At 42.7% G+C, this 19221-nt stretch overlaps 1 protein-coding gene across 2 annotated transcripts in view; it reads left to right on the plus strand.

Annotated features, from left to right (window-relative positions):
- Positions 1-19221, plus strand: part of inpp4b (inositol polyphosphate-4-phosphatase type II B) — a 561052-nt gene that overhangs the window by 293238 nt on the left and 248593 nt on the right. The window contains exon 4 of one of the 2 annotated variants that reach the window (XM_052042054.1): positions 15236-15354. In XM_052042054.1, the coding sequence (XP_051898014.1) occupies positions 15236-15354 (119 nt within the window). Of the gene's footprint in view, positions 1-15146; positions 15355-19221 lie in introns of those variants that run through there. The other variant, XM_052042063.1, reaches the window with a different exon arrangement.

The following is a 19221-nucleotide window of genomic DNA, read 5'->3' on the forward strand; positions in this document are numbered from 1 at the left end:
CAGAAGGTTGTGCAGTGGATGAGAATGTGTACATTATGAGAACATTGCTACCACTTGTAACATTAACAAGCTGTTAGTTAGGGTCCTTAAGCAACTTCTAAGCTAGGATCACTTGGGTGGTGCTTTACAATGCAGCAAAATGCTTGTCCCAACTAGGTGGCCTGTTTCCTCCATAACCTGGCAATTAGGTAGACACAGCATTTGCCAGCAGTTGCGTAACATTAGGCAGAAGAGAGGAGAACTAGGAGGTGGAAGAGGAATAAGCAAGGAAGAAGGCAACTTCACACATGCCTTTCTCTTCCCACTGATGAAGTAGACTGATAGAATTGTGCTTTCCATGAAAAGAAAACTGAAAGGAATCACCACTCCATCCACAACTGAATTGTTTTATGCTTTCAAGCAGTAAACCCTGGACAGCATTCAAACATGGGCTGATAAATGTAACACTCATGCCAGGAAATGACTTTCTCCAAATTGATATTGCAACCACCTTGATATTCATTGGTAATACTCTCACTAAGTTCCCCACTCTCAACATCCAGGTGGTCACATTAGACAGAAATTTAACTGGATTGACCACATAATTATTGTGACTACAAGTGGAAGTTGGAGGCTGGGTATGCTACAGCAAATGACTCAGAGCCTAACTCCTCAACAGCTTTCCATGAGGAAAAGTTGTAGAATGAGATGGAATACCCTCCAATATTCACAATACTCAAGGAGCCTGCCATCATTCAGGATGTGGCAGCCCATTTGATTTGCACCTCATCCACTGCTTTGAGCAATCACATCCTCCATCACCTGTGTATTGTGGCTGCAGTGCATACATATGCAAGGGCACTCCTGCAACTTGCCAAGGCTTCCTTCACTGTATGTTCCATACCTCCATTTAAAAGAGCAGAGCAGCAATCGCCTGGGAACATCACCAGCTTCAAATTCACCTCCAAGTCACGTAGCATGCTGACTTGAAAAATTGTCTCCATTCCTCTATTGCTCTTGAGTTAGATTCTTGCAACTCCCAACCTCACAACACTGTGAGAGTACATTCACCACAAGGACTGAAGCAGCTCAATAAGGCAAATAACTCTCAGCTTCTTAATGGCCATTAGGGATAACCATTAAGTGCTGGTGTTCCTAGCACTGATCATAAGTGAATAAAAATAAAACACACTGCCCCACACTTCCTGTCTTAGATGCCTTCTGTAGCAGATTATTTCAGTGTTCACTTGTCCACAGCTGATCAGTACAAAACTCAAGTAAATCGACATTCAAAATCATACCGTTCAAGAAAGAACATAAAATACTCTATTAAATATCTGTGTGCCTTCCTTCGTGCCTGTCTCCTGTCTGCCTTTGCTCTTATTTAATGTTCTTTCAGTGGCTGTAGTAGGGCAGGTGGGTGGCTACTGAAGTGCAGATTAGCAAAGAACCTGGAGAGTAGGAACAAAAGGATTTACGAGATAGACGTAGGAGAAGGCCATATTGACCCTGCAGCCCTCTCCATCATTCAATAAGAACACGGGTGATCCTATACAGTACCCGCTTATTCCTCAAACCTCCTGTTATACTTAAGGTTCAAAAATGAATCCAACTCAGCCTTGAACACACTCAATGACCCAGCCTCCAGAGATCCCTGGGGTAGAGAATTTCAAAAATTTGCAACTCTTTCAGGAAAGAACTTTCAGTTCAACTCAGCCCTAACAAGTTGACCCTTTATTCTCAGACTATGTTATGTTTTAGACTCTCCAACTACAGGAAACAGATTTTCAGTACCCACCCTGGTAATCCTTCTGAAAATCTTACAGGCTGAATTCAGATCATGGGCTAGAAATTCCTCACTGCCAATTTTTCCCCTATTAAAACTTCATTATAAGTCTCTCTTATGTTTCTTTAAAAAATATTGTATAGTGCAGTTTGAGAACCAGTGTTGTTGAACTCCTTCAAGCTGCTTCAGAAAATAAGAGACTCTACTTCAGCTCGCTACAGCTGTCATCACTTAGCTGCACAGCTGAGACCTATCAGCCAGCCCTTAAAGACACACGTGCACAACCCCATCAGCACTCTTCCGCTACTGGGCATGGCTCTGTATCACTTATTCAAGAGGACAGTAAGTGTGCTCCGAGAAAGCATCTGTACACCTGAAGGTGGGATGACATGTAATCAAGGGAGCCATGGAGACTCTCCAGGGCAAATTACAGACAGGGAGAGATCGGATAGGCTGGGCTTATTTTCCCTTGAACAAAGGAGGGGTGACCTGATCGAAGCACATAAGATTATGAGAGACATAGACAGGGTAGATAGTCAAAATCTTTTTCCCAAGGGGGCATAGGTTTAAGGTGAGAGGTAGGAATTTTAAAGGGGGTCTGAGGACTAAGTTTTTGATACAAAGAGTGGTTGATATCTGAGATGCACTGCCAGAGAAGGTGGAGGAATCAGATACAATTACTACATACAAGAGGCATTTAGACAGACACTTAAATAGGCAAGGCATAGAAGAATACAATCCTAATGTGGGCAAATTAAATTGGTGTAGATGGGCAAAAAGGTTGGCATAGATGTGGTGGGCTGATGGGCCTGCTTCTGTGCTGTATGTTCTAGGACTCCATGACTCTATGAACACTGGCAGGACCTTTGTTACCAACAATGTTCTCAAAGAGACAACCATCTTACAAGATTGATCAAAGTGAGTCCTGAAAACTTTGTTTCTTCATTATATCTACTCCCATTGTTTTTGTCTTTTTTCACACTCTGGTGACATCTTTTCCCTCACACTCATTCACTCTCTCACACAGCTTCTGCCAGCTTTCTCCCTTCCTTCTCCCTTCTCCTTTCCTTGCCATGTATCTGCTGCTCCAGCCTTTCCCCCTGCTCTGTCTGTCTCTCTCCCTCTTTCCCTTTCCCTTCCCCTTCTCCCAAGGCTCTCCCTGTGCCTTTCTGTCCTGCTTCCTGTGTGTCCCTATCTTCTCCCCTCTCCTTTGTGTACCTCTCCCTGCCTGTTACGCTCCCTGAGTCTTCCTCTTCCTGTCTCAGTCTCTCTCGTCCACTCAGTCTATGCTCCATTTCTGATTTTGCTGTTGGACTTGTTGCAAATTGTCAGGACTCGGGGGCCTGTCCAATGGACACAATGCCAACATTTTTGACCAGGTTGGCTGCACCTGGCCCCGCACTGGTTACCAAACATAATACAGCAGAGGTTCGGGAGCCTGCAACTGCAAGGGGAAGGGTGGGGAGCAGTGTTGCAGTACAGAGTTAGGGGATATTACAGAGATCAGAATTGGGGTCTGTTTGGTCTGGGAGATAGGGAGATCCTCACTGCAACAAAAGGCAGCCTTCAAGAGTGAAGACTTTACAGTGGCCTTTTATTTCTCAGACTTCTGTTGAGAAGTTCTCTCTATGTCCGCCTGCCCTCTGCCTCTCTGTCTCTGTCTCTTCTTCTGGTGCTCTTCCTCTGCCTCCCTTTCTGTCACTCACACACACAAGTTGCTTCTGCCTGCCCCCTTCTCCCAATCACACACATTTACCAGGATTCTGTCGTGGGACTAGCACTGGCACTGGCACATTCAATCAGCCACTGAGTTGTCAGCACTTTTTGTCCCTCATTCCATTAATCCCCCACATCCATGGTGTTGCACTCACTCCCTGAATATTCCACACAATCATCCAAGAAGGCCAAGATATCATATCTACTCCATCACTTTCACAATTATTCGCTATTGCAAGCAAAAGTTGCCACCTTGGGAAACCAGTTCATGCCTCTGCAAAAAAGAGGGACCACATGGCTGCTGGGGCACTTGGAGATGCTGACTATGTCCAACATCTTCTAGGTATGAATATTTATCTTAGTACAACCTCACCCATTGGTACAGTCATCCTTACCTTCAGGCAGTTCACCTTTTTCCGGGAGGAGTTCACCTTCAAGCACATTCAAATTAATAGAGCCCTCCATCATTAACAGGAACTAAATTGGTGCATTAGGCAGGTGCAGACAATAGCCCGTAACACACATATCATTGAGCAAAACTTGGGCAGACAAACACCACAGTGAGTTTCAAAGTGTTATGCACTGAAGCATTGCAGCAAGTTTACATATCAGTACGTCCTTGTCAAGAGGATGCCACACTCCTGGGTCTTGCATCAACACACATCTTTACATGCATACAATATAATGCAAACACATTTAAGATAGATGCTACCACTGCACATGTCCATAAATATCACTCCCATACAAATATCATGAGGGAGTAATATCGAAGGATGCTTGTGGCTCACCATGCAGGACTTAAGGAGTATAAGGCTCCTACATTCTGAGAACTCTTACCACAGCAGCATCATAGATGTCTGGTCAAAATATGTTATCAGGCATATACCTGTAATCTTGGATCACCATACGTGATGTCAGCTTTCATGGAAAACATGCTCAATAGTGGCAGCCAAGATTTAATTATCAGCTTCAGTGTGAACTCATCTCTCTCTCACGAGCAATGAATGTTACCTCAAACATATCCAGATGTCAATATTGGAATTAGTTTATTATTGTCACTTGTACCGAGGTACAGTGAAAAACTTATCATGCGTACCGTTCATACAGATCAATTCATGACACAGTGTATTGAGGTAGTACAAGGTAAAACAATATGGAACGTAGAATAAAGTGTCGCAGCTACAGAGAAAGTGCAGTGCAGGTAGATAGTAAGGTGCAAGGTCATAACAAGGTAGATTGTGAGGTCAAGAGTCCATCTTATCGTACTAGGGAAATGTTCAATAGTCACAGCGGGATAGAAGTTGTCCTTAAGCCTGGTGGTACGTGCTTTCAGGCTTTTGTATCTGCCTGCCTGAGGGTAGAGGGGAGAAGAGAGAATGTCTGGGGTGGTTGGGGTCTTTGATTACGTTGGCTGCTTTACCAAGGCAGCAAGAAGTATAGAGAGAGTCCATGGAGGGGAGGCTGGTTTCTGTGATGTGCTGAATTGTGTCCACAACTCTCTGCAGTTTCTTGCAGTCATGGGTGGAGCAGTTTCCATACCAAGCCATGATGCATCCAGATAGGATGCTTTCTATGGTGCATCGATAAAGATTGGTGAGGGTTAAAGGGGACATGCCAAATTTCTTTAGCTTCCTGAGGAAGTAGAGGTGCGGGTGAGCTTTCTTGGCAGTGACGTCTATATGGTTATACCAGGACAGGCTATTGGTGATGTTCACTCCCAGGAACTTGAAGCTCTCAACCCTCTCAACCTCATCACTGTTGTAGAAAGGAACATATGCGCCACCCCCCTTCCTGAAGTCAATGACCAGCTCTTTTGTTTTGCTGACATTGAGGGAAAGGTTGTTATCATGACACCATGTCACGAAACTCTCTATCTCCTTCCTGTACTCTGACTCATCGTTATTTGCGATATGGCCCAAGATGCAGACTACAGTGCCCAGTAGGTGTTCCCATTACAGTTATAACATAACAAGATATTATTTGCAGATGAACATTGCTGCAGGGCCATTTAACATGTATTGCTTTTTTTTTTCAGGGTTCCTGCACAGAGGCAGGGAAGGGATATCTGAGCCTTATCCTGCCGCCCTAGGGTAGCTGCAGGAGTCATTTGCAGAACAGAAGGAGATGCAGGTATCAGCTACTGTAAAAGAAAAGCACCCCTTACACCAGTTCATCTATCCTTTATATCCATACCAGCTCAGATACTGGTACCAAAGAGAATAAGTTGGAATCTGTGGATCACATTTCACACGAGGAGAAAACTGGCCCCAGTGGGCTGCAGTCAAACAAGATGGTAAAAGGAACATAGAACATAGAACAATATAACACAGAACAGGCCCTTTGGCTCACAATGTTGTGCCGACATAGACAATCCCTCCTACCAACAGAGTGCCCATATCCCTCTATTTTCCTCTCATTCATGTGCCCATCCAAGCCCCTCTTAAAAGCCCCCAATGAATTTGCCTCCACCACCCTATCAGGCAATGCATTCCAGGCATCCACCACTCTCTGAGTAAAAAACGTACCCCTCATGTCTGTTCTGAACCTGCTCCCACTCACCTCTGATATTAGATCTCTCAATAATGGGAAAAAGATATTGTTTGTCCACCCTATCTATGCCCCTCATAATTTTATACACTTCCAACAGATCACCCCTCAGCCTCTGCTGCTCCAAATTTTTGTGTAGACTATTATGGGGGCAGACTGGAAGTGTCACCACGCTTCCGGCGCCAACATAGCATGCCCACAACTTCCTAACCCGTACACCTTTGGAATGTGGGAGGAAACCGGAGCACCTGGAGGAAACCCACGCAGACACAGGGAGAACGTACAAACTCCTTACGGACAGTGGCCAGAATTGAACCCGGGTCACTGGCGCTGTGATAGCATTACGCTAACTGCTACACTACCGTGCCTGCCCTTCTGTCTCAACTACGGAACACTAATCCAGTCAGCAGCACTGACTTAGAGGTGTCAAATCCCCATGGTAGGGAGGCATTAGAAGAAGGTTCTTGGGTTGACACTCCAAAATGACCACTTTTAGACAGACTCCAGGAATAGGAGCATGGAGGAGTCCATGTCCACATTCTGCAAAAAGATGGTGGAGAGCCAAGAAAACCTCATCCACCTCTGCCTTCTGCACCCAAACATGGCATTGCCAAGGCAACAGGGCAGCTGAGGGAATAGGTATTCTGCCGCTGCCAAGCATGCTTCCTGTCTTCTGGAGCTCTGCTAATACAGAGCCAGCAGCAGGCTGATTCCCAGGAAGAGTGGCTTACTGCTGTTCAGGACATTGGTACTGGTATAAAAAAACAGACTGCTGTGTTCCAAGGTCTTTCTGTTGCCCTTGACAACATTCTGGAGGTCATGATGACAGTTATGCAGTATGGGCAACACCAGACTGCCGTTATCTGCTGGGTGCTATGTGACTCCAGTTAGAAATGTGGGAATGGACATTCCTATCCTCCCACCGAATGTCAGGATCTCACCTGTTGCCTCTGGCTCTCAAGCATTATCTTTACTAATGCACACAAGCTTTCTTCCCCCAGATTGCTGGCACACTTGTTGCTACCTTGCAATCTGGAGCTAGCCATTACAAGAGAACATCTGGCTCAGAGTCAAGCCAGCCTTCCAGTAGCCAAGCAGCAATCACAGGAAACACAAGAGACTGCACTTGCTGGGATCTGGAGTGAAAAAATAAACTGCTGGATGAACTCAGCAGGTCAAGCACATCTGTGGAGGCAAAGGGATGGTCAATGTTTCAGGTCAAGACCCTGCATCAGGACTGAGTGTGTAGAGGGAAGATAGCCAATAAAGAGGTGAGAGGGAGGGGTGAGACAGGTGCTGGTGGGTGATGGGTGGAACCAGGTGGGGTGGGGGATGATGGGCAGATGAAGCCAAGTGGGTAAGCTGGTGGGGGGGAGCGGGTGTGGGGGTGGGAGGGAGTTTTCAGACAGAGGCTGGTGGGTGATAAGTGGAAACAGATAAGGAAACAAAAAGGGCAGATGGAGCCAGGTGAGGGGAGTGGAGTAGGAAGACGGAGGCAGAGACTGGAAGGTGATGTGGAACCATATAAGGGAGGGATGCCGGGCAGATAGAACCAGTTGGGGGAGGGGATTGAAGCATAGGCCAAGCGAGAAGAAACCCAGGTGGACAAGGCGTGGGTGCTTGGCTGATGGAACTGGGCTTGGGATGGTAACAAATCTTAAAGGGGTGTTGTGGAGGAGGGGAGGAATGGAAAAAGTGAACAAAGGTTGAGAGAACCTAGGTGGACCAGAATGAGTGGGAAAGGAACACTACGAGTGTGGGTTACCTGAAATTAATGAACAACTCTAGGTTTCCAGGTCTGCACAGGAAATCACTAGAACTATAAGGTCCCACTGGTGACTGGATTATGACTCATTGTTTCAGTGTTTCCTTTTGAGCCAAATATTTTATTTATCAAAGTCTCTGTTGATTTATTTGTTCAACTCATACTGAATGAAGCCATTTAAGTGGCAGTAGATTCTGCTCATGCTTTTTGTTCCTCTGTTCCCTCTTACTCCTTCAAGGCAATTTTTCTGACCTCATTGGAGGGGTTGTATAGCTGTCTCTTCAAAGCATGAAATGAATGCCTTTGTAAACATATGCAACTCCCACTCTCTGGTCATGTGCTGCAAAAACCTAAGGTCCCCTTGTTGTGTGATACTTGTCCATTCCTTAGATAAACCTCAGAGAATTGCTCAAAGGTGAGCCTGGCTGTAGGAGATCATTCTAGCATGCCATGGCAGGAGGTCACATGAAGTTAGTCCAGCAGCAGAGAGCAATCAATGCTGCCAACAGCATCCAATTATTATCAAACTCCTTTACACTATGATGATTTAATTTTAAATACAATGATGGACTTATACAGATAGTTCAAAAGCTTTCTCAGAAAATCAGAAGTAGTACTTTGTGACACCAAAGCAAGTCTGATCCAACAGGCAGAGCAACAGTAAGCAAGTCGAGATGCCTTTGGAACTGCAAGGATGTGATTACATTACAATAGAGACAGTCCATGCTTCATTCCTTGTTGCAGAGAAATTTCCATCATTCAAGTCATTGATGGGAAAAAGAATCCAGATATATCTGCAACAAAAACACATAGTTGTATTTCACAGAATTTTGTGGGACCATCTTCAGAACTCTGACCAAGTATTCTATTGAATCAAGGGAGATGATTAATTGGCCCTCCTGACCTAATTGAGCAGCCCTGCTACTTTACAGTTTGTTCTTATCCATGGTATCCATTAGTCCACATGACTGCTGATGTTCCTAAAGTGGACCACTTGATGAGTTCCTATAGGATTGGTAAATAAGAAGAGCTGCTCAACCAGGAAGACATATATGCCCCTGAGATTAATTCCAGATGTAACAGGTGCCAGATTTGCAATGTGAAGTCCGCTTATGTACAATTAAACAGACCATTTGTATTTCTGAAAGGCTGGATGATGATAGCAGATGAACATTCCTGTCTTATTCTGAGAAAGCCTTTGCTGCAATGCCTGGCTGGGACTGAAAACTGAATTGGTAGCTTCATCCTCAAACACCTCCAGCATGATTATTCTCAACATTGGCGCCCCACAAGGCTGCATCCTCAGCCCTCTATTCTACTCCCTATATACTTATGTCTGCGTGGCCAGATTCTGCTCTATCTCCATCTACGAGTTTGCAGATGACACCACCATAGTAGGGCGTATCTCAAATAACGATGAGTCGGAGTACAGGAAGGAGATAGGGAGCTTACTGAGATGATGTCATGACAACAACCTTTCCCTCAATGTCAGCAAAACAAAAGAACTGGTCATTGACTTCAGGAAAGGGGGCAGTGTACATGCACCTGTCTACATCAATGGTGCTGAGGTTGAGGGGGTTGAGAGCTTCAAGTTCCTCTGAGTGAACATCACCAATAGCCTGTCCTGGTACAACCACATAAATGCCATGGCCAAGAAAGCTCACCCGCACCTCTACTTCCTCAGGAAGCTAAAGAAATTTGGCATGTCCCCTTTAACCCTCACCAAATTTTATCCATGCACTATAGAAAGCATCCTATCTTAATGCATCACGGCTTGGTATGGCAACTGCTCTGCCCAAGACCGTAAGAAACTGCAGAGAGCTGTGGACACAGCCCAGCGCATCACGGAAACCAGCCTCCCCTCCATGGATTCTGTTTATACCTCTCACTGCCTTGGTGAAGCAGCCAGCATAATCAAAGACCCCACCCACCTGGGTCATTCTTTCTTCTCTCCTCTCCTATCAGGCAGAAGATACAGGAGCCTGAGGGCACATACCACCAAGCTCAAGGACAGCTTCTATCCCACTGTGCTAAGACTATTTAACGGTTCCCTTATACGATGAGATGGACTCTTGACCTCACAATCTACCTTGTTATGACCTTGCACCTTATTGTCTACCTGCAATGCACTTCCCTGTAGCCGTGACACTTTACTCTGTATTCTGTTATTGTTTTTACCGGCACTACCTCAATGCACTCTGTACTAACTCAATGTACAGTATCTGTACTGTGTAATGAATTGATCTGTACGAACGGTAATGCAAGACAAGTTTTTCACTGTATCCCTCGTACAAGTGACAATAATAAATCAATATCATATCAATGCTTATGGCAAGGAAAGTCTGAGCATATTTTAAACTCAGTAATTTTTTTGAATTCATTAAAAGTTGCATTATGGGTTCAGAGTAAGGTGGCAGTACCTCATTCTATCATGCTGACTGAATACTATTCCTAAGATACTGTCATGAATTGAAGAAGCCAATGACTATGTGAGTGATTTGAATGTGAGTGTACAGGAAGGGATGGATGTTATGGGCCTTAAGAGAACCTTTCCACGATAAAACACTGTTTAGAAGGACCTGGGATGGGGCTCATGATGCTGAGGGGTGGCTTCTCAACTTCATCATCTTCTTGTAACTGTGGCTCTTGGTGGATGTCCTGTTTTGGATCTTGATCCTGTTCTGTCTTGGCTCCTGGTCCCTACCTTGCTCCATCTTGGCAGCTGAGTTCAGATGAAGGTCAAATAATGCAATGCACACCAGAGCTGTACCTTGGCTGCTGAAAACTGAAGTTTGACATAAGTGTGATGCAGGCAGCAAAATTTCATTTTTACCAGACCTGGAGATCCACTAAGATCCTGGCTGTGGTGTGGCTGTGACGGGAGCATTGCTCACCTGGCGTGCTTGGAGCTATGAGCAGAGTGATAAGAAGGGGATAGCTTTTACCCGAGAAATACACCCCTTTGGGTTGTGTGGCCCCCACAAGATGAGAGACAGCTATGACTGGCTAAGGCAATGAATTGTGGGAGCTGCCAGCAAACCTGGAATTGATCATTGGAAAGTTCCTCTGAGGCTCCACCACAAAGTACAGTATGATTAAGCACAAAGTACAATTAAGAGAATGGGAGCAGTAATGTTCACAGGAGTGAATGCACTCCGGGGAACCCTGAAATGAGAGTGAATACCCATGGCTAATCTGTTGGCCCCCATGGATTGGTGGAGAAATAGATGTATCCTGGTTTTTAGGAGTAGAGGTTGTCAATGTTGCAGTAATCATCAAATTGTGATATGTAGGATATATCTGCATTTATGGACTGCAAATAACTCTGAGGCTAAGAAGTTGAGAAGGAGGGTGACTGTAATTTTGACTGTGAGAGCTGTGCAGGGATATCTGTGCCTCTGTACTTGACAGATATGAGTAAGGACAACCTTGTGAAAGCACAAACCTTGCTCCTTCAAGAAGTGTAGATAAGAATCTGGCTTGCTGTGAAACCAGTTCAATAGGTGATGGATGCTGAATCCTTGTTTGCCTCCAGTGCTGTGGACCCTGTGAATGTTTGCTGTACTTATGAGACACACACACCTCATATATGAAGAGGAGAGGTAGTTCAAGACAAATGGCCACTGAAAATCAGTTTAGTTTCCAAAAAAAATGTTTGAAGATGTATGGAAGTATGCTGAGGAAGTAGTGAGCATGTAGAGTGGTGTGGAGTGATATTAATATAGCTGTGGTATGATTGGCCCTAAAGTAATGTTGTCTTTGATCCTTTAGCATTAGTAAAAGCTTTTTCATCTGTGAGTAAACAACAACTGCCGTTCTGTAGACCAATGTGGCTGAAAATCTTGTCAAAGAGAAATTTGGGCAAGTTACAGTGATTAAGTAGCATTAGCGAACATGAAAATCTTGCCAAAATGTGGACATAGCGTTAGTGATGGGTGCCAAGGCATTCAGAAATATGTGCGGAATTGCAGCACTGTATGTTCATGCAATTATTAGCACCACAATCAACAATCTCTCCTTGAACATGGACAAAACAAGAGAGATGATTGTAGATTTTAGAAAGGCTTAGGCTGACCACTTACCCCTGTGCATCAATGGCATCATTGTACAGAGAGTCAGCTGTTATAAGTTCTTGGGAATACATATAGCAGACGACCTGTCCTGGTCAACTAACATCTCTTCCTTCGCCAAGAAGGCACAGCAGCGCCTCCACTTTTTACAGTGGCTGAAAAGAGCAAACCTGCCCTGCCCCACCCTCACTACATTCTACAGGGGTACCATTGAGAGTGTCCTGACCAGCTGCATCTCTGCCTGGTACGGTAACTGTAACACCTCTGACCGAAAGTCTTTGCAGAGAATTGCGAGTACAGCGAGAAAGATCATTGGAGTACCTTTTCTCTCCATCTTGGATATCTACAATACAGGATGCACACGTAAGGTTTATAGAATTATAGACGACCCTTCTCATCCCTCTCACGACCTATTTGTCCCACTGCCGTCTGGCAAGCGGTACCGGAGCATCCGGGCCAGAACTACTAGATTGCACAACAGTTTCTTCCCCCAGGCTGTCAGGCTCCTGAATACCCTGGTAGACAAATGTCGCGTCAAAAGCTCTGGTTTGCACAACGGTGTATAAGAACTTTGGCTGCTGCTGAACGTGTTTATACAATGAGTACAACACACTGAGCTTGTATTTCTCTTGTCCAACTTGATTTTGCACTAACTCTGCACTAAATTTTGTATTTTGTATATACCGTTTTTTTGCACTATGTGTACTTGCACTATTTTTTTGATTTTTTGATTTTTGTTTGTGTTTATTGTATGTCTTCTGTTCTATATATGTCCTCTGTTGTGTGAGTCTGGGGGAAATGGATGGATGAATGACAATAAAGTAACTTGAACTTGAACTTGAACAATACTACCTTTTGGACTTGTCTAAATGAATTTCTGAATCACCTCATACTCTTTTGAACTCTGGTGAGTATTGGCCTATCCTACTGAATTTGTCCTCATGAGAAATTTCACAGATCCCAGAGTTTAGAAAGTGAATCACATCTGCACCACTTCCAAGATGAGTATATCCTTCCGTGGCTGTAGACTAAAACTGGAGGCTGTGTTCCAAGTGTGCTGTCACTGAAATTCTGAATGAATGCAGCAGTGCTTCCTCACATAAACCACCTTGCACTGAAGGCCAACACACTATTCAGCTTCCAGATTGCTTTTTGTAGCTGCAGTTTAACCTTTTTGTTTCAAAACCAACACATCAAGATTTGTACACCAACATTTACTAGTTCCTTACCATTTAAAAGATAGTCTGTGGGTCAGAACTTGCAGGGAAATTCTGGCAGCTCTGTGATGAATTGCTGCTATTTGTCCTCTTTAGTGTCAGCATTTTGAGAACACCCATGCGAACTTGTAAGTCTCATAGTTGCTGCCTGGGTTCAGCCCATGGTTCCCCAGCTGGTCTTGACATGCAGTCCAGCAGCAGTGCATGAAGCTGATGAAATCTCAGCAGCTACACTGGGGAATCTGCTCACTGAATCTGCGCCAGGTTAGAGCAGGAGCAGGAACAGTGAGCCTATTCACTTGAATAGACACAAGCGGCTGTGAGACCTGAAAGAGGAAGGCAAGTACGTATAAGGTAATTTAGATTAGTTTTAATTAATTGAATTTCTCTAAATTTTTTAACAAGTGCTTTAAGTGACTTATTTTTAATATTTCTATAATTTTTTTTCAATTGTCTCATTGACCTTCAAGAGTTTTTGTATGTTTTTGAATTTTAGTGACCTTTAGAAACTTACAAAAAATCCATTTTTAACAGCCAGTAACACTAAGGACAAGGATTTTCCAGTTGTCAAGGTTCTTTAAGCCATTTTGTGAGCAGGATTTGTTCTGGCCTACACATGCTACCATATTACAAGACACGAGGTTCTGCAACAACAAATGGCTTTGCCATTTAGTATCCTTACCCTCCCTTTCATCAGGTTTTCACCATAGTGGTGAGAAGGGGAACCACAAACATTCAAAGTTTCCCTGTGTATCGCTGGCAAGAGCCAAATGGACTGGCTCCAGCGAGCTCCAGCCCATTCTGTTTCCTTTTTTTCTGACCGAGGTGAATAACTTTACACTTCTCAGGAGGACTTTTGGCCTAAATGGCCCAGCTTTGGACTACACTTTTTCACCATGAGCAGTAGCAGTCCAAGCTGGGTAGTTGACAAGGAACACCAGGGGCACTGGCAGTATGGCAGTAGAGGAATCACGAGCACAGTTAGTCTAAGAATGGAAAACTTATTAGGTGTGAGCTTGACGTTATATTCATTGGTCTTTGTGCTGCCACAGGTCCTTTTTTGAGAGGTGCAGATATGGCTTCAACAAAGCTGAGCTAGCTTCAACTGGTATGGTCTGCCAACAAAATCATGTTAGTGGAGTGCATATGCATCCCATAGTGAGTCAAGTGGCCACTGATTAATCTCGTGGTGCTGGAGATCATTACTGTGATTACTCCATTATAAATCAAGCATTAGTCGTCACAATTATATTGCCAAATAATTTTTGGTAAGTTTTTTAGAAAATTGTCAGTAAGCAGTGTTTCTTCTTTGAAAACCTTTATGTTCCTCTCCCAGATATCATGTTTCACTGATATGTTTTTGATTACTCTGCACTGTTATTTTAACAGTACTCCAGGAGAATTCTGTTTAAAGTGCACTGCGGCACAGATTTCATTTCCTGAACCACATTCCTTCTGGCAAATGCATTAGGCTGATTGATCTGCACCAGCTTGCAGCCAGCCAAGACAGTTTTCCAAAATGTTTCCTGCCTCATTAATGTGCTTTTAAATTGGAGAATCTCTTGTTTCTGTGCATCATTAAAAAAAAATTACACTGTGCCTAGTCCTTTGAAATTTGTGATTGGATTTATTCCACTTTTTGCTAATAACTGGTGGTGGACTGATTCCTATACATGTAACAACACTGAGTGAGAGGCAATAAAGTACTAAAGGTAAGCAGGTTTCTGCATGCAGGAACTATTCAACTCTGCTCGAAGCTTTTGTTTTGTTCCTGCTTAAAATTATATTGGATTCTGTGGGGTAACAGATGGTAGGGTGAGTTATTTCCTGATAAAACATGGGTAGTGAATTAACACAATGATACACTGTATGTCCATGCATGTGCAGATTAGACAACTGAAGAACATTTGGCAGTAAAACATTGGCAGGAAATCAAATAAAAGATGGTATAATTTATGGAAAATTCTCAAAACAAGCATTGACATGTGACTTCCTTCAATAAGCTTTGCTTCCAAGGACTTCCTTTAGTTGGAAAGTTCCTCTGTAGAGCAGTGTGCTATGCTGTGGCTGCAGCTACGCTGTCCAGAAATGAGCTTTTTTTTCCCCTGATTTTTAAAAAGTCCAGCTTACAATTCTTTTCTGCATTTTATACCAGCATGCAAGGAACTGGTGGCTACAGCTCGTGATCGGAAACCAAATGCCTTTGTGCAGATCACAGTCATAAATCCTACACAGCAGGGCTTGACCAGATACTCTAATACTGAAACAGTAGAGGTAAGTGTCTCATTGGTACTTAATTTCAGTTGCCTTCTGTACATGGATTTCCTAATATTTATCCTTACATATTTGTGAAGTCCCACCCCTAGCCCCAGAACTTAAGCTTTTTGTTACAAACAGCTAAATAATTTACTTGATTCAAGACTATAAGCTCTCAGCAAATTGTAAGAGCTTAATTTTTGTGGGAACTGTGAATAGTGTATTGGAACTCATAGCTAACTTCATATTTTTAATCATCACTGAGGGCGGACCTTCCTTTAGTAAGAGATAGTGAAAATACTTTATACTGTATGTTGACCAAGTTAAAACAGGGAGGGCAATGACCCAATTTTGCTACAGTTTTTACTGAAAAGGGTCAGCTGACAGTAGACACAATACTCCTATCATTCTTAACATAAATGAAACAGTCTCCACAGGTTGATGGAAATAGAGATCTGCTTTTCTTGTGGGTTCTACATGTCTGTTTCTCCTGAAAGCACAGGGCTGATTTCCGGCAATCTACTTGCATGAATCATGATGTGCTGTATTGTGTGGTAATGTTTTGATTTCCAGGCTTGCCTAGGTGTGCATTGTGCCTCCGTACATCACGATGCTATGATGTTCCTTGATTTGTGCGGATATAGATGTAGGAATTGCAAAAAATACTGTATGCTTATTTGTACAGGCAGTCCCCAGGTTACAACAGGGTTCCATTCCTGAGAACTGTTCATAACCTGAACTGTTTGTAAGTCAGAAATGAACAAAAAACAGTGTGTGGGAGAGGATCACAGAAACAGCTGTGACAGGAGAGTGAGCAGGCGGGGAAGAGTGGATACCAACCAGCCTCACTGATTCAGGGAGTGAGCGAGTGAGTCTGCTCAGCACTCCCAGCTCTGCTTGGCTCAACCCAGCCCCCAGTTGTTGGGTGGGGGGTATGGGGGAGGATGATTGGGGGGAGAAGGACCACAGAAATGCTCTGTTCCCACCCAGCAGAAGATGCCTGCAGTCCCACTGCAGCCGGCAAATTCATCCCCATCCATCCTGCTGGTTTCCCAAATGTTCATTTGTATGTACGGGGTGTCCGTAAGTTGAATGTTCGTAACCTGGGGAGGACTGTGCTCATAAATAACTTTTAAATTACCATAAAATAATAGTGATGACAGATTGCAAGACATTGAGATAAATGAGTGGTGTGCAAAATTTGCAGGCAATTTATCTAAGTGTTACTTTTACCAGACTCAAAGAGTATCATTAAAAGACACTTTTATGGTTCCTTGAAGAAAGCAAATACAATGCAAAGCATGGATAGATAAAGCATACAGTTTCTCAAAAAACTTGGATGACATTAGGGGGAGAGGTATTTTTCCAGTGGATTATTCCTAATAAAAGCAAACTAAGCAGTTGTATAATGAAGAAAATTTCTTAAAATAGTGTTTAAAAAGCTTGGAAGAAATCCTTCAAACCAATAAATGACAACTGCCCCATTCTGTTAAGTTGTGGAAAATATGACAGGCACTGAAAATGTTTCATCTAATCAGTCAGCTCCCTGTAGTGTGCAAATTCAACTGCTGAGAGCCAGCCCTTTGGCCACTCTAAGACAGTAACTTCATATTTCAAATCCGTCACTGCTCTTTTTGTCATTTCATAACAAGCAAAATGTGCTTTTGCTAAATTACAAAGCAATTTTGATTTCACTGATTTAGCACCTGATTGGAAAGCAGTGGCTACATTTCCTTTGAACTAAGTGTCTAATTGTGTTGAATGACAGTCAAGGTCTCTATATGATTTTCCTGATTTTTGTGATAGGAAATGTCACACTTTCTGCAGGAACATGTGGAGGAAGTGCATTCATGGATCACAAGGCTTCTGATTTTTGAACTGAAGTATTTACTGCAATTCATTTGGCCTTATAAACCAGTACATAAAGCTGCATAAATTGTTGTCTTTTTAAAAGTATTACAGTATAAATATACTAACATGGAATTTATTCAAGCCCTTCCAGTTAGCAGTCAAGAAATAAATGTACCATTAAACAAATTTAGACTTTTATCATCATTCTTCGGTTTTTTCCTCTTTGTTCCCAAAGGGACTGATACATGCTGAGGCATGGTTTTGTGAATGATGTCTCCCTTTAATAAGGGAACTCAAATAATAATTTTCTCGACTGTTGAGTGCCAGCAGACATTTTGACTGTGGCAGGCATGACAGAGGATCCTGTGTTAATCAGCAGGAGCCACTAATCAGTATAGTCGTTATACAATGTAAAGAATCCAACAGCTAATAAATAAATAGTGTGAAAAAAACAATAAAATTAGGACAAGAATCTGGCATTTTAATTGTTTTTTCTTATTTGTAACCTAGGGAGGCTGAGGCCAGTTATAGTATTCTTACTGCAATAATTAGCTAACTCAGTAGATCCGATTTTTGACCCTTTTGTATTAGACCAGTTTTCCAATTGAACCATTGGAGGAATTACTATAAAATTTTTTGGAATTACTTATTCTTTCTCTTGTCTGAGTATTTAAGCTTTAAATATTTTTTTTAAATTTTGCATCATAATTTTCTGGTTACGTACCATACCAGTTTAGTGAAAGAATATTATACTGTTTGGGGAGGAATGTGCATTTCATCATGTTAGCTTTATAATGTTGCTAAAATGTGATATTTGATTTCATGTTATTCTAGAGTGTAAAATGTTATCCTAGAGTATTTATGAAGCATGTTTAACAAAGATATAACATCATATTCACTTTGTAAATAATTGTCTCCACATTAATAAAGGACACAGAACATACTTATCATGCTAATCAAAAACAGGATGGAAGATGGAACAGGATGTGTGCATTGCTCTGTAATTATAATGGGCAGCTTGCAATCAATGGCAAGGGGCCATAAGTAGCAAACTGGCAATATGATTTAATTGTCACTTGTAACTGTGCACATCAATAAGTTAAGTTACTTTGGTGGTGCTCCAGTGACAACACTGCCTCTGACAACACAGGCAGTTTGTTTGGGGTAGGGGAGGAAGTCGATTTGGGTTGTTTTGTTTCTTGGTCATGTTGAACAGCCAAAATACTCCTGCTTTGTTCTTTATAAGCTAATAAAGTTTTTTTTTTGACTGGGAGTTACTATCCCTTCTGAATGGTGGCTTTTCAACAAATACCTTGATTTTATTGGTCAGGAGTAGAGAACAGAGCAGGCAATAAAGTTCTCAAATATAAATTTTGAGCAGGCTCCCATCTTAGGTCCTCCATAAATGGTATATCCATAATCTTGGCCACCAAATCTAATTGAAATGTATTTCATTCACTCATCACCCCTCTTCTCTCTGACCCACATCAGGTTCTGGTCCAACAATATCTTAACTTTAAAATTCTCATCCACATATTCATAGCTCTACGCTGCAGCAATTTCCACCTCTGTAATGACCTTCAGCTTTACAATCTTAACAGAAATCGAGTACATTCCCATCCTCCTTCATCCCCTTGTTTGTATGAATGCTTTCAGCTGGTGAAGCCCTAAGCTTAGGAACGTCTTCCCCAAATCTCTCTACCGACCTCACTCTCTCCTCCTTACATATTAAAATCTATCTCTTTAAACAAGCTGTTGGTTATCCTAAAGGACTCAGGATTTGTGGTAGCAATGACAACAAAACTATTGGCATTCAATGTCACAACTTTGGGAAACTAAAAGCAACTTCAGGATATTTGTGTATACGACATTCAACACAGAAATCCTATCTGAGATTCAGTATTCCTCTGTGGGCTGTTACCTTCTCCACCACAATCAAGGGCAAATACTTATATTGGCATGAATTTCAGCAAATTGCCCCACTATAAAGTAGGCTAAGGATCTTGTACTTTGTGTATAATATTTACATGTGTT

Source organism: Pristis pectinata, chromosome 2 (assembly GCF_009764475.1).
Source record: "Pristis pectinata isolate sPriPec2 chromosome 2, sPriPec2.1.pri, whole genome shotgun sequence".
In the NCBI taxonomy this organism is placed as follows: domain Eukaryota; kingdom Metazoa; phylum Chordata; class Chondrichthyes; order Rhinopristiformes; family Pristidae; genus Pristis; species Pristis pectinata.